The sequence below is a fragment of the Ceratotherium simum genome, chromosome 31, assembly GCF_057802395.1.
Source record: "Ceratotherium simum simum isolate JZ-2026a chromosome 31, ASM5780239v1, whole genome shotgun sequence".
NCBI classification, from domain to species: domain Eukaryota; kingdom Metazoa; phylum Chordata; class Mammalia; order Perissodactyla; family Rhinocerotidae; genus Ceratotherium; species Ceratotherium simum.
Window position 1 is genome coordinate 33,218,195 of NC_141930.1, and position 12,499 is coordinate 33,230,693.

Below are 12,499 nucleotides of genomic sequence, written 5' to 3' on the forward strand. Positions count from 1 at the left end.
CGAATAAAGTATATACCCAGTCTTTATAGGTGTTGGTCAGAAAGGAACGCCTCAAAATGCCATAATCAAGTATCGCTCTGCTCCCTGCTTATCCCCACACAGTGAGGCATGGTGGTCGTGGACTTGTGTTCTAGCACTACACTGCCCATTTGTAATCTTACTGTAATTCCTCACTTCATCACTATGTGGGGGACCTTGGTCAAGTGATTGAATATCTTTGTACCTCAGGCTTCTTGCCTATAAAATTGGGATAAGAATCGGATCTACTTCATGACATACTTGCTGGGAGAATTGAATAAGTTAATACAGATCAAGTGTTTCAACCGTGTCTGGCACATAGAAAGGGCTTAATTAAAGTGAGCTGCTAACATCATTCCTGTTATTCTATGATCTCAAGTTGTTATGGCTCCAGACATGGAGGACTAGACATGCCTCAGTTGACTACAATCTCTGAAACAGTTGCACATTCTCAGTGACTGTAATATTCTTTCTAACGTTTTCAGTTCAGCTCTCCAGATGTGTATAAACCAGTGCTGTGTGCTGGTCAGTGGGCTTGGTACGTGGGATACAAAGATGAGTAAGGCATCATCTCACATCTCCTCCCTAACACAGTCTTTCTTTAGTAGACGAGACAACATGTTAGCAATTCAAGTATATCTTGTTGTGTACGTAGTAGATGCACATAAGGATACATAAGTAAGAGAAAAGATGGTAGCTTGCCAAAGCTGTCAGGGAGACTTTATAGGGAAAGTGATGCCTGAGCAGGATCTGCAAGGTGAGGGGGAATTTCCAGGCAGTTACATTCAGGGAAAGAAAAGACAGAAAGTGCTGAGCCCCACAAACTGAGAGTGTTGCACGCTATTTCAGAGAGTTGACTGAGTCCCCTAGGACCCATGCCTGGACCCTGCAAGTTTACAGCTCCCACCATAGATACAGAAAACTATTATTTCAATCACTAATTCATTACGAAACATATCTTTTGAGTTCAGCACTGTTACTTACATTTGGGATTCACTTATTAACAAACTAGGAAAGGAACCCACAGCTCCCCTGTGGAGCTTATATTCCAGTGGTGGAGCTTTCATTCTTCTCAAACGTTTGGAAAATGTATTCTTAAATGCACAGCATATGTGAGATTCATGGGTTCTGCAGTTTTGCCTTGCAAACAAATATCTTTTGTCATTTGCAGAAAACCTCGCACCGGTAGTGACCCACTGGCTCAGTTTCGTTATCCGGATGACCCATTTACCGTGGAGACGGCGAGAGCGGGGGAGATTTTTGAGCACACACTTCAGTTGATCCAGGAGCACTTGAAGCAGGGACTCGCTGTTGATTTGGAGGGCAGAGGTCAGGCTCTGGAAGCATTCTGTCCTAAGCCTACTGTCCATAGCAAAACTGACCACCCCTCAGCTTTCAATCTCCAAAGCATCATGTGATTTAGAAATTTATTTGCTACCACTTTTATCAAATGAATGTAGATGTTTCTCCTAGGAGCTTTAATTCAAAAACATGATAAATATATATTCAAACTTGTCAACTTTTGCCACTTTGTGTAGTAAATCTAGGGGTCCCATTTTATGTGAACTTACATTTCGAATCCAAAAGATATTACTACTTCCTATAGAAAATACTTTATTCCCAGGGTAATGTCTCTCTACTCATCATTGTAATCACCTAAGTCACTCAGTGAATTTATCTCACCACCACTTATAACATATGTATCCCCCTCTACTCTCTCTCTCTTTGCTATACTGAAGTTCTAGTGTATTTCTTTCCAAAACCAGGCATCTGTTTAGTATATGTTGAATGAGAATGATATAGACATCTTTCAGATCTTCTAAACCTTTCTCTATAAAATGAAATAGATGAATGTGACCCTTCGCTACACACTATTTGTGCCGTGAGCACGACAGTGACTTCTATCGCTTCACCTTTTCTTTACTCCCTTTCAGAACATACGCTGAGATATGGGGCTCAATGCTCATACCTTAGCTGCTCTGTACAACTACTCCAAAGTACATCTGACAGCCCCTAGTAGTACGTTATGTCTTGGATTTCAAAGCTTCCCTAACTAAAATATCTGAGTGAAAATTCCATATCAGTCCCTATTAGCACTTGAATTGAACCTCTGGCTATTTAATCTTGAGTCGCACCAGGTGTGAGTTAGCCACGCTCAGGTCTGCAGCCAACCTGCTTCTACATCTTTCCTCGGCTCCAGGCGAAGGTCAGGCCCAGTCTTTTTGGATGTCTTTGAGTTCTCTACCCACACATCTCTATTAGAAGAAGAAAGGATTTTCAGGAATAATTTAGTCTAAATTCATAACTAGAAATTAAGAAGCAATCAATATCTGCAGAGATTTAGCTTTGCTAAAATGTGCATCCAATGTTCACGGTGTCTGTTACTAAACTGACTACGTCTTCTCATTTAAAGTCCTCCAGAACTTTAACGATCATTTCCCAAGAAATAAACATTATGATATTTGTAAAGTTGAGACTTTTTTTCCCAGGAGTAGCTTGCCCTAAAAGTGACCCCAGTGTCCACGTCTGGGTATACAGGAAGATTATTGTGTCTCTCCAAGACTAGGATATCCAAGGTCCCAACCAGGGACCAGCCTTCAGAGAGATAAAGGACAAATGGTCCAGGTGGCATTAGCCAGTTTCTGATGATTAAATAGGAATAATAACTCTTAGCAAGCATGACTTAGTGAATAGTCTTTGCAGATTCGGGATTGTGCTGCAATTTTAAGCTCTGTTAAAAGAGTGGCTCCAAGGCACCTCCAAGTTGTGTGGCAAATTCCCTGGGGAATGACGGCTTGCTGTGGTTTAAAAGTTAGTGCTTAACCCCTTCATATCAAGTATCATGTGGGCTAACATTCACAGGATCCACACTGGCACATATTAGACTGTCTTCTAGGAGTATAAAACCTAGAAGGAAGAATTCTGAAATGGAGAAAAAGATTCACAGTCCTGTGATGAGGATTAACAAATGTTTACCAACATTATATTGGGAAAGTCACAGAAGGAGGCGTTAGGAACGGAGAACATCTTTCTCCTTCCTTTTTGTTCATTCTAGCAATTAGTCATCATAACTAAGGTAGTCATCACTAAGCAATTCCTCTATCTTTTGGAAACTATTGTCTAACTGTTTCTCCCCTATTTTTATTAGAACTTTTAGTTTTGCCCTAATGAAATATTGTTGGACCTAAGAAGGATTTCTGCTAACCCAGTGGCCCGTTCCCCACCGAGCCTAGAGTGTGAGGTTCTGCCCGCTTTCCCCTTCCAGGAGGGGTCTCTTCATTGCTCTGCTGCTCTGCCTTTCAGAATTCCACTACAATGACTTGATGTCCCCGCGCTACCTCAGCCTCATCGCCAATTTATCTGGATGCACAGCTCACAGGCATGTGCCAAACTGCTCTGACCTGTGTTTCCACGGGAGGTACAGAACCCAGGACGGAACGTGTAACAACCTGCAGCGCCCCACGTGGGGTGCGTCGCCGACCGCCTTTGAGCGCATCCTGAAACCGGCCTGTGAGAACGGCTTCAACTCACCCCGCGGGGCTGGCCGCCACAGCCTGTCGGGTCGGTGTCCCCTCCCGCTGCCCAGGCTGGTCTCAACAGAGCTGGCGGCCACGGCGCCTGCCATCCCCGACGAGAGATACACCACATGCTCATGCACTGGGGCCAGTTTCTAGACGACGATTTGGAGCACACGGTGCCTGCGTGGAGCACGTCTCGCTTCTCGGATGGGCAGCCCTGCAGCTCCGCGTGCACTAACGATGCTCCTTGCTTCCCCTTTGTCACTCCTCACACCGCCCCCCGGGGCGCCGGAGCGCCGTGCGTGTTCTTTGCACGCTCCAGCCCCGTGTGTGGCAGCGGCACGGCCTCCTCGGTGACGAGTTCAGTGTCCGCCCGGGAACAGATTAACCAGCTCACAGCTTACATTGATGCCGCCAATGTTTACGGCAGCTCAGAGCGGGAATCCCAAATTCTCAGAGACCACTCAGCGCCCCGGGGACGCCTGAAGACAGGCTTACCTTGGGCCCCCTCCGGAAAGCACTTGCCCTTTTCTTCAGGCCCCACCCAGGCCCAGTGCACAGGACCCGAGCAGGACAGCCACAGCCCCTGTTTCCTGGCAGGGGACCACAGGGCCAACGAACAGCTGGCTCTCACGGCCATGCACACCCTGTGGTTCCGGGAACACAACAGGGTTGCTGCGGAGCTGTCCGCCCTCAACCCCCACTGGGATGGAGACACCCTTTATCACGAAGCCAGGAAGATTGCAGGCGCGGAGCTGCAGCACATCACCTACGGCCAGTGGCTGCCCAAGATCCTGGGGGAGCCCGGCATGGAGATGCTGCGGGATTACCAAGGCTACGACCCCAACGTCAACGCAGGGATTATTAACTCTTGCTACTGCAGCCTTCAGATTTGGCTGAATCCTATTCTTTATGGACTGAATGGCACCTTCGGTGAAATCCCCGATGGCCACCTTCCACTCCACAAAGCTTTCTTTTCACCATCCAGAATAATCGAGGAAGGGGGGATAGATCCACTCCTTCGGGGGCTATTTGGCGTGGCCGCTGAACTCCGGGCGCGCTCCCAACTGCTCAGCTTGGGGCTGACCCCGCAGCCATTCTCCAGGGCGCGTACTCTGGCGCTGGATTTGGCTGCCACCAACATGCAAAGGGGGCGAGACCATAGGATCCCTCTGTATGTTGACTTCAGAGTTTTCTGCAATCTGACTTCTTTTCAGAACATTGAAGATCTTCAAAATGAAATTAAAGGTTCAGAGATTAGACAAAAACTGAAAAAGTAAGTATGCAAATATTGCCTGGATTTAAACATTTCTTGGGAGAGGTGGAAGTGTTAAAGGGCGTTTTGTGTCAATTTGGTTTCCCGGAAGTGTGATTGCAGAACCTTTAGTAATTGTTATTGAGGGAGAAGTTTAATAGTTAAAGGAAGGATTTCCAGAGACTAAAGTGCCCCCTTTCCCTCCTTTGTCTATCTACTTTCTTTGCAAATGCAAACATTGCTGCCTCTTGTTAACCAGCTAGTACATCTCAACCAGGAGAGGTTGGCTTGTCTAGTTCATTCATGCTCTATGGGAACCTAAGCAAGGCCCTCTTATTGGTTTGATAGGGCCTTACGTTCTGATGTTAAGACTCGTAATAAACTGAGCAATCACACAGGCTTTCTTAGGCAAAATAAAGTAATGGAATGAAAACAGAAATTATTTTTGGTCAAAAGAACAAATAATTCTAAATATGTCATCAGAATGTAAGTCAAGGTCTTTCCACTGCATCATTAATGCCTTTCAGTGAAGTATAAGTGTTATATCCTCTATATGAGACATTTAAATTTTCCTTAAAGTTACAACTAGAAAACATTTCCAGGTAGTGGCTTTAAATGTTCCTCTTGCTCACCACCCCTCATCCTTTAAAATGTTAAAAAAAAAACGAAGAAATATTTCATCAAGAAGTTTTGCCTGTAGTAGGGTAAATATAGAAGACTAATATATTTACTAATAGATTAAGGTATATTAATGTGAAATCTTTCAGACAAGTTTAATATTTTTTGCAAATAAGGTAGCCAGTTGTCAATATTAGGCCCTTTTCTGTAATACCAAGGGTATAAATACTTTTTTGCTACTAGAATTTGTCTCATACTTATGTCGAATATCAAACTGTGAAAACGTGTAATATATTTAAAACAAATCAGAGTACCATGAATTTGCAAGTTTCTACTGGAAAGCACATTGACTTTGGATTTATAGAGACCTGGTTTAAACCTCTGTTCTATCACCTATTAGTGGTGAGAGCTTGTGGAAAGTATTTCAACAGTTTTGAATCTCAGAATATCTACAAAATGAGAAAGTACTGCCTCCTTCTCAGAGTTGTTCGAAGATTAAATTGTCTAAAATGTATCAAATGCGTAGCCCAGTTCTGGTGCATCATAGGTAATCAATGAATGTTACCTGGAGATAGTTTTATTATAACATTATCATTTCAGCTGTCGGCATCATTATTACATTGCACATCTGCTATAAACAGCCTTGTGCTAGACTTTGAGACCCGAGATGAAGGAAATGGCATCCGTGCTCTGCAGAGCCTGACAGCGTGCAGGGAAGGCAGGGAGCTGCTGTAATCAGTGTGAAAAGGGCTGTCATAGACACGGGAATTGAATGCTGCGGGAGCTCAGAGCTGAGAAATGGAAGGTAAGTGGAAGATTCACAGCAAGCTACTGATAAAAGATGCTATTTGATCTGGTCTTGGAATTTTCTGAGTGTGATAAGTTGAATGGTGTGGGAACAGCAGACGTTAACCTAGGGAGAGGGATGGGAGCAGGAAGGTGTAGGGTTGGGGGACAGGAGGAGGGAATAGACAGGTGATAGGGGGCAGCTTTGTGTGCCATGCAAAGGAATTGATCTTTCTCCTGTGTTTAACTCTAAAGCAGGAGAGTAACGTGAGGGGAGATTTTCCATGAAATGGTAACCTGAAGATGTGCTGGAAGGAGGAGAGGCTAGCAGCAAGGAATTCCAGTTACTGGAGGGGTCTGGGTGAAGCACGAAGACAGCTTAGATAGGCTGGTGGCAGTGTAGGTAGTACTATCAGTGTTTTACATGTGTCCTGGGAGCACATTATCTATGTGGAATACAGCTGGGGGCAAGTCTTCCTTCTTAATTCGAGTCCCACTTCTCAATTCGCAGCTAACTTGTAAATTCATCACAAATTATTGAGTACCAGAAATGTTTCCTCCACTTGTCGTTGTCACACACAACATTAGGCTGGAGTGTAGACACGGGCGCTCCACTGCAGGACACTCCTCCCAGTGGCTGTTGCGAAGCGTGACTGGCCTTTCTGATGGCCAGCGGCTAGAGTCGCTGCGCATGACTGTTCCCACATCTGGCTTTCTGTGTGCTCCTTTAGTGCATCTGGGATCATAATGCAGAGCCTTCTGAAACCTAATCAGTGAGTTGTTCTCGCTTCAGGGGCGCTTTGAACTAGGGGAACTGAACGCAGCCTGACATGTGGCCTCAGCCCGAGGAGAGCAGGGCTGACCGGCATGAATGGGGGCAGGGAGGCCGGGAGGCCGAGCTATGTTCTTTTCCTCTCAGCTGCCCAGGTGTCTGACTTTCCCCTGTGATTCATAGCAAATTTATAAAATATCACCCGTCGCCTCATTCAACTATGAGCGTAAAGTAAATAAGTTGGGATGCTGTTACAGTCTCTGTCTTCACATCTGTAGATTATAGTTTATTCAACTATGAGCGTAAAGTAAATAAGTTGGGATGCTGTTACAGTCTCTGTCTTCACATCTGTAGATTATAGTTTATCAGGAGCTGATTATGCTAATGAGCATGGTATGGCTTTAAGTATGCTAACTTAGTATTTCTTTACTCTCTCCTTACTGTTTTTCCTTTTTGTGTTAATTTACAAGTGTGGTGTTAAGACTTTGTTTCTACGCCACGTCTGTTAATTTTGGAAAAAAGTAGAGCATATGTCATTGAATCAAAATAAATACGGACCTGTAACATTAAACACTTCATATTTTAGATAATTAGGACAGATTGATTAAGAATTGGCCAAAGCAGAGAGTCATATAGATAATACATATGCTCACGTTACACATTTTAACTGCCCCCCTTTGAGGGCACAGTGAGTTCTGTGGCTTGTGCCGTGTGGAGGACAGCCTGTCTTCTTGTTTTGGCGTGGCTGCGGTGATATAGATCCTCTGACTGGAGTCCTCAGTTACCTGGTTTTGGTATAAGCTATGGCCAGACTGGATCTTTTGTGATTACAAGTTTGTTCTGAAAGGGGAATAAGAATTTGCCATGGAAGCAATGGTATAAACACAGATTCCTTGTACAAGTGTATACACTTCCCCAGGAGTTATAGTTATGTAATATGCAATGAATTGGCATCAATTTTTGACTCTTTTTTTGACAAGCCTTCCCAAAGCATTAAATTTAGTTTTCAGAGAAATAAGTACTCTCCTCTTTTAAATAAATACTTCATTATTTTACATAATATTTAATTAAGTTACATAATCCAAATCACAAGTACAGCTGTGATAAGCGAGTTTGTAAACCCTGCTGACTCTGAGCTGACGGCTCAACAGCTGGAGGCTGCAGCTCGGGAAGGGGTCACTGCCCGACGTCATTAGCCATCATCCAAGTCAACAGGAGTGGCGAGCCCTGGAAAGCAGGATTTTCAGTGAAGAAAGTTGTTTAAAATACCTGACACATGTTGTATACTGTACAAGTTTTGTGATAATTAAAATATTTAGGATAAAGAGAAGGGCTACATATGATATTATAAAATTAAGAGAAAATCCACAGAGTAATATTGGGGGGACAGCAAGAATCCTCATGGTGGTGTTAGGAGACCGGGTTCTTTCTCTCTGTTCAGACAAATTGAGTTGCACGATCTTGGACAACCTTAGATGAATTTTCTCGTGTTCTCATCTGTAAAGTCAAGATGTTTCACTAAAAGATTTTGAGGTCCTTCTAGAGCTAAGATTATAGGATTTTTCAGTTAACTACTAAGTGAAAGATTAAAATAATAATTGAAGATATGCTCTTTAATTAATAGTTTTAATCCACACTCATGATATCTTCATATTCCAGGAATACTTCCCCCCATCTTTATGTGTCAGCAGGTCTACAAAGTTAATGATTTTACTTCACTTCAGCTAATTTTGAAAGTTTGTGTCAGTTTATCACCCAGAAGTAAAATCTAATTTTCCGTGTTGCCTTCTATTAGTACCTTTACATTGGACCTTTTAGGTAGATTGTAAAAGGCCAGAACAACATGTGGAAGTCCATGCTAGACTTTTCCCTCAAATGACTAACTGTTTTTGCCATGAGCAACACCTGGTCGTCACAGGAAAGCCACATGGGGACGTTATTTTAGTCATCCTTTGGTTCGCTTCAGTAAGATCGGCTAGATGCTTTCGCTTCTCCTCAAGGAGCTCAGGGCATGGGGTGCGGGGGACTCACAAACCGCATAACCCCTCTCAGTGACATGTGGAGCCGTGGAAACACAGAGCTCAGGAAGGATTTCTCCGAGGAGATGGTGTCAAAACTCAGTCCTAGAAGGGGAGTGGCAGTTATCTGTGAAAGACTGTCATCTGAGACAAGGCGGACAGAGGTCACCGAGTTTTAGAAATAGAGAGGAAAGACCTGGCCCCAGGGCCAGTGTGATAGCATGGGAAACTAAAGCCGTTGGTCTTGCTGGCTTGTAGAGACGGTGTGCACTGCGTGGAGGAGTCTAGTCCTAGAATTAGCAGCGGACTCATCCCACCCCAGAGATAGGAAGACTTTTTTCCCAAGTGAGATTGTATATGGAGCCCTGACGGATAAAGGAGATCATAACAGGAGCTCTGAAAGGAGCAGGCGAGCTGTGCCGAACCCCTTGGCTTCTACCCTCCTCACTTCGCCTCTCCCGGATCCAAAGACCCACAGCCTTTGCTGGAAGGATTTGTGAAATGTACAGGCTTCTTGCTCTCTTCACTACCGAGAGCTGCAGGGAATCTTTTGTTGTTGTTGTTAAAAGTGTTTTATTTTTTAAAGGGTTTTAGTTAAAGACCATAGAAAATGAATTATTTCCTGTTTATAGGTTATTTTACTCTAAAAATTCATATTGTCTGTTTCTTTTTATTCTTTGCAAAACATATAATGAGGAACATGTGAAATTAATTATCCATTGAGTGGAGAACATAAATTCTCAGAGAGCAGCCATTTTGAAAGCTATTTTTGAATCCTGTCTTGAAAATAGAGTGTGTATTTTTCGTGGCTGTGGTTACTTCTGTTCTTGAGCAAGCACAAGTTTGTCGCCCGTTGTCACGGGAATGCACAGCTCCCTCAGCTTGTTTGAAGAAAAGCTAGCAATTCACTAATCGAGTGATTTACATTCAGTACACACATCTATCTTATAGCTGCTTCATTTCACAATATGAAAAAACAAAAGCACTTCGTCTCTCCCCTTTTTACACCCTTAGGTACCCCGAGGTCAGACTCTGCATTGAGATACCTTCTCAACAACTCGCACCATCTGTCTCTGTCTTTCTTCCATCTGAGGGAGGCTTGGCCTTCCTTCTTCAGGGTTCTTGACTCTCATTCTTCTAAAAATTTCTTGACTTTCATATTCATACCCGCCGTAGAGCGCCTTTCATCAACATCATCCCTTCACCTTTATTGGATGCTTAGTACAGTCATGTGCTGCATAACAACATTTTGGTCAACGACAGACCGCATATATGACAGTGGTCCCAGAAGATTAGTACCATAGAGCCCAGGTGTGTAGCAGGCTGTACCATCTAGCTTTGTGTGAGTACACTCTGTGATTTCCCACAATGACGAAATCGCCTAACGATGCATTTCTCAAAACGTGTCCCCGTCATGAAGCAAAGCATGACTGTATGTATAGATGCAACTTCAGTCACTGTGAAACAGTGATTCTTAACCATTTCATGTAAGACCATTTTACAAATCTGATAGAAGCTATGAACCTTCTTTTGCAGAAAAATACAACAAAATTATACACCCAAAATTCCACATGTATTTTTAGTTTAGAGGACTCACAGATTCCTGGAAGCCAGCCATGGACACTCGTCTTCCATTGATTTACCAAATATTGATTTAGCACTGCCTTTCCTCCCCAGGGCTCACCAGGCATGTGAAATGGGTGCTCCTCCCACTCATGTCTCCAAATGGATGCTCCCTTAGCCACAAAGCAGGCCCCAAATTTGAAACTATCATTTGCTCTTATTCCTTGTCTGCTATCCCTGTTGGAGGGAGTGGCTTTGTTCTTTTAGTTACAAGAGGATACTGAACTGGTTAAATACAGCCAGGCCTCTGGAGGACCAGCATTTTTTCTCCAACTCTTATCTATGCTTCTTTCTGTTCAGGATTTATTTATTTTTTCTCCCTTAGCTCTCCTACTTCCTATTTTAAACATATGGTGCTTGGGAGACGGGTCTTGCATAGCTCCCAAGTTCACATACAGTTGGTCTTTCGTGGCATAGCTAGTACAAGACTCCTGAGTACCATGTTTCTTCTAAACAATAATTTTATAAGTATACTATATTACACAACTATACCAAGTCCTCTTGCTTGATTCTCAATGCCATTTTTAGAGCCTTCCCTCTCCTGGTCATTTTCACCCTGTTGTGTGTCTGCCTTACTAGACAACATATTAATTAATGACAAGATTCTAAGAGTATATCCGCCTTAGATGCAGATAAATTGTCTAATTTACCTTTGAATCCCCAGAGCCTAGTGCAGGCCGAGCACAATGGCGCAGCTCAATGGACACTAGATAGTTCATTAGGGGACGAGTGACCTGCCTGGTGAGGCTCATTTCAATCCCTCAGGGGCCCTGGACTTAAAAACTATTCTCAGTTTGAAACCCCTATCTAATAAAGTTTTCTTAGATGAAAACTAGGTTTTCACACTTATCCATACCAATTTACTTTTTCATCCAATATATAGTGGCCTCAGTCAACTATGATGTATTATAATTTTATATACAAAGGAACAAAAAGTTACAACAGAGAAAATCACATATGTGTTTGATGCTTGCATTATCTTAACCCTAATTTTAAAAAATTAAACGCTCATTCAATCAAATCTGTTGCCCTGCAATAAGGAAAACACAACCGAGCAAATAAAAAGTGACAAGAGGCCAATTACTTTCATGTTATCACTCAGTTATCACCAAAGGTCCAGTTCTTAGAAGGCACTCAGGACCATTCATTCAGCAAAAACAGAAATGCAAAACAATTAATTCAACACTTTAAGCATGACATTTAATTTAGCATCAGTTGTGTGGATTTTATTGCACTGAGTGTTAGTAATTGCCTTTTAGAAATGAAATATATATATATATATATTTCTTTCCTTGAGAATCTGCTTTTATTCCCACCTTTGAAAATTCATGCTATGTTAGATTGTTTTACAATCATAATAACTGAATAAATCTTTACCAATATGTTATCCAAATTTAACACTTACAGAAATGAAGATACTATAAGTCCAATGTTCCTAGTTATATACAACATAAAATCATAATAAATACTCTATAGAAAACTTTACAATGAACTAAATATATGCTTTATTTCATTAGTAAATTCTATTTTACCAAAAAAAACCACATCTGAATGCAATTTAATGCATTTTGACTAAATCACCAAAATCTGACTAAACTAAAATTAAAATTTTAATTGTTCTATGGTAAAAGTAACATGCAGTACAATGCACACATTTTAAGTATACAATTTGATGATTCTGAACAACATTCATGCCTATGTAATCATGGCCCCAGGGAAGACAGAGAACATTTCCTCACCCCAGAAACTTACCTCGTGCTCTTTGCAGTCACTCTTTCTACCCAGGCCCTCCCCAGCAACGACAAACGGGATTTCTATCACTATATATTAGTTTTGCCTGTTCTAGGACTTTATATAAACGGAATCATACTGCATATACTCTTTTAAGCTT

The 12,499-nt window shown here is 42.5% G+C and overlaps 1 protein-coding gene across 1 annotated transcript in view; it reads left to right on the plus strand.

The window, feature by feature from the left end:
• The window catches only part of PXDNL (peroxidasin like), a gene marked incomplete at its 5' end in the record, with an annotated part of 397,680 nt that overhangs the window by 319,106 nt on the left and 66,075 nt on the right, over nt 1-12,499 (plus strand). The window contains 3 exon segments of the mRNA XM_004435754.2: nt 1,190-1,347; nt 3,322-3,660; nt 3,663-4,812. Of these exon segments, the coding sequence (XP_004435811.2) occupies nt 1,190-1,347; nt 3,322-3,660; nt 3,663-4,812 (1,647 nt within the window).